Source organism: Orbicella faveolata, unplaced genomic scaffold, assembly GCF_042242905.1.
Source record: "Orbicella faveolata isolate gen_17 unplaced genomic scaffold, um_ofav_v1 contig_13, whole genome shotgun sequence".
Classification (NCBI taxonomy): Eukaryota; Metazoa; Cnidaria; class Anthozoa; order Scleractinia; family Merulinidae; genus Orbicella; species Orbicella faveolata.
In genome coordinates, this window is record NW_028301540.1 from 20,789,050 (window position 1) to 20,792,389 (window position 3,340).

At 40.8% G+C, this 3,340-nt stretch overlaps 1 protein-coding gene across 1 annotated transcript; it reads right to left on the minus strand.

The window, feature by feature from the left end:
- Positions 1–404: 404 nt before the first annotated feature.
- Positions 405–2,900, minus strand: LOC110051121 (major facilitator superfamily domain-containing protein 6-like). Its single transcript, XM_020757098.2, has one exon. It carries the CDS (start codon positions 2,564–2,566, stop codon positions 659–661), a length of 1,908 nt encoding a protein of 635 aa, XP_020612757.2. The 5' UTR covers positions 2,567–2,900; the 3' UTR covers positions 405–658.
- Positions 2,901–3,340: the final 440 nt, after the last annotated feature.

Here is a 3,340-nt window from a genome sequence, read left to right on the forward strand (position 1 = left end):
AACGGGATTCGAACCCATGCCCTCTGCGACACGGTGCAGTGCTCTTCCAACTGAGCTATCAAGCCAACTGGAGCTGGTCACATTGTGAGTTCGTAATGTACCCGTAGATGGTGAAGAATACAAGTGATGATGTCACCATCTACGGGTATATTACGAACTCACAATGTGACCAGCTCCCAACTGGCTTGATAGCCATCTGGGAGGAATTCCGAGACAGACCAGGAATTCCGAGACGGACCAGGCAAGAGTCTCAACTTCGATTATTGGCACCGGCCGGCCGACAGTTTTTAGCAGAATGCAATGTGTCAAGATTTCATCAATCAATAATTTTAAACCGTGAAGAAGAGTAAGAGTAGCAAGTCACAGGACTAACATTAAGGTAAGAGAAACAATTCACATGTACGTTTCTTCCGGATAATAAAGACTTTTATTATTATATTAGCCACGAAGAGTGTCCCCCTTGAAGTTTACCTTTAATATTCTGATCGCTTATTTGATACTTTTATTGACCTTAGTTACATCACCTTGGTTCAAAGGCAATGAGCAACTTGCACCATTTCCCTTACAACTGATATTGAAAATAAAAGGAAGTTGTTTAATAGAATAATCAGTGACAACTGGTCAAGTTCAGGCCTCAGAAACTCCGCTTCATCTCTCATTATTTCACCTCTTTCTTGGCTAGTGACATACAAATTGGCACTAAAGGAGAACTGTATGACGGCAAAACCATTTTCTTTACTTGCAGCGATCCCCCAGTAGTGTTTTTTGATGGGATGTAAACAATTCCACGTTGGCTGAAATCGAAAATTTCATCTTCACTGTAGCTGGAATAATCATCCTCATCTGTGAGGAAGGGTATGGTGTCTGCTTCAGATGGAAGAGTCTCGTACTCTGATGACGGCTGAATCATCACGAACAACAGGCACGTCAATACACTGACAAGACCAAACAGACGGAAGGTTACATTGGTGTCATAACCCTGGATTAAGATCCCACCAATTATCCCTCCGAGGCTTCCTCCTACCCCTAGATACAAACCCTGGAGTAGAAATAACCCTGTGGGAAAGGTAGATCTCGGAGTGTAGTTGGTGATGTACAAGAGAAATGCTGACCAGGCTGTGGAATGGGAGATTCCTTGCAGAAGCTCAACCGGTGGGGTAGCCCACGCGGAATATGGGGTGCTCAGCCACGAGTAGATCAGAAATCGTAGGGCATACGAGGCAAGGCCGAGGTAAACCATTCCGATATACCCCATGTACATCATCAGTATCGGAGCTGACAGGGACATAATGGTGTCGGAGAGATACTGACTGACCACCGTCAAACCTACCACGAGATCTGAGCCACCTATATCCACGATATTCCAGTAAACAAAGTTGAACAGGACCCCCCGGAGAATACCCATGATAAGTACTATGAATAAAAACATGACGTTGCCCACTGGTATCAGTTGCCCCAGTGATTCTTTTATTTCGAAGCTGCGACGGCGCCTTCTGTATGTGAAATCAAATTTGATTGAGATCACTACGGCTACGGCCATGAGCAGTGAGAAGATTATGAAGGCGATATGGTAATTGGCGTATTCGACGTCACAGATTGTTATTTTAGGTGCGAAACGGAGCGTTAAACCTGTAGCAAAAGCTATGAGTCCAATACCAATAGAACTGTAGATATTGTTGTTAATAACATTTTGATATAGGACCCCCAAGTGTTCCAAGAAAGTTCCGTCAAAATGAGTGTTGAGATCATCTGTTGGCGACTGAAAGATTTCACTGGCGAATACAATAAACAGCAACTCGGTGAATATTGTATCAGAATACGGGTTCTTTCTCTTGTTGTAGTATGGCGCACCTCGTGATTTAAAATCAAATGGTTTTCGTTGACTTTTTGCTGCGTTGTTGCTCGTCACAACTTCCAATTTCATTCCCGGTAAACTAAAACTATTGACAAATGACCTTTTTAAAGCAGCAAATCGTAAATGGCTTGATGAGGATCTACTTTTCACGTAAGTATGTCCAACGTCTCTTTTGGATGCCCTTCCATGTAACCTTTGTCCTTGGAAATTGCGACCGTTTTGTTCGTGTTCTGGCAGATCGTTAGGTTCCTCAAACGAAACTAGTCGATAGTTTACAAGCGAAATATTCTTTAGCTCTCTCTTTTCAAGATCTGTCAAGGAATCTTCATCTGTAAGGCTAAGCTCCGAACTGGTGTTATTTCCTTGATTGGGACACTGATCACTTGCAAACGAATGTGGCAAAAGCAAGAGTGGAACAGTGAAAGCAATCCAGCTCACCAGCGAGAAAACAAGTATAATTTTTCTTATCTTATACTTATTGGACACAAAGCTCCATATTGGAGCACAGAGTAAGGCGATGAGGGGCCGAATTCCTCCGAGGATTCCGATTTGCCATGGGTCCATTCCAACAGCTCGGTAGTACAAGTTCAGAAACGGGAAAAGAGATCCCAGTGCGCCATAGAAAAAGTAATAATATGCAGTGGGTAGCCATGTTTTCAATTGTGCCTTGTTTACTTTCCAGTGTCCGCCTTTTAGAATTTTCCCCATCATAAAATATTTTGAGGAGAAAGTTATAACAGCAGCGAGATGTGACGCTTCTTTTTCAATTTCGTTTGATTGAATACGTTTGGCATATCCTTCCCCGAAGTTTCAACCCTAACTCATGATATGGTTCTTGTTAAGAAATCATCATGGGCTCAATCTAGAGGCAATAAGTCAATTCCACGGAGCCAAACACCACCTTAACATGCGTTCCAAGAAGATTTTCACAATCCAAATGTCCTTTTTTCGCGGTACGATTTTAAAATATTATTTCCTTGATTGTAGCAGCTAAGAACGACGTCTTAGAAATATAAGAAGAATAAAGAATATATTAACAGCCACACTGTATTTAATCATCAGATTTTTGTCGATTGCTTTGGTTGCTAGGATTGACAAATTAACATAAGTGAAAGTAGAATTGAGTGAAAAAAATATTAGACTTTGAACTGAAATCTTCTTTGTATTTAAATATATTTTTGCATTTCTAGATTTTTATTTTTTCCCTCGAAACTTTTGGTTCCATAAACTGAGCTTGTAATCAACAAAAAAGAAAATATGCAAGATTTCGGTTTAACGTTAAAAAGCTGGTGCAGTTTAAATCAAAATAAAGTGGGGTAGCATTTGTCTGATGCAAATTTTTAGACGCCTGTACAAATAATACTTCGACCAACTGACAAATTGCTTTGCGAATGAGTCACAGAAAAAAACATTTACTCCAAGACTGCTTTTTATCTGTTTACTTTCGCTCTTTTTCAGCTTCTTTGCTTTAGGTTATTTTTGCTC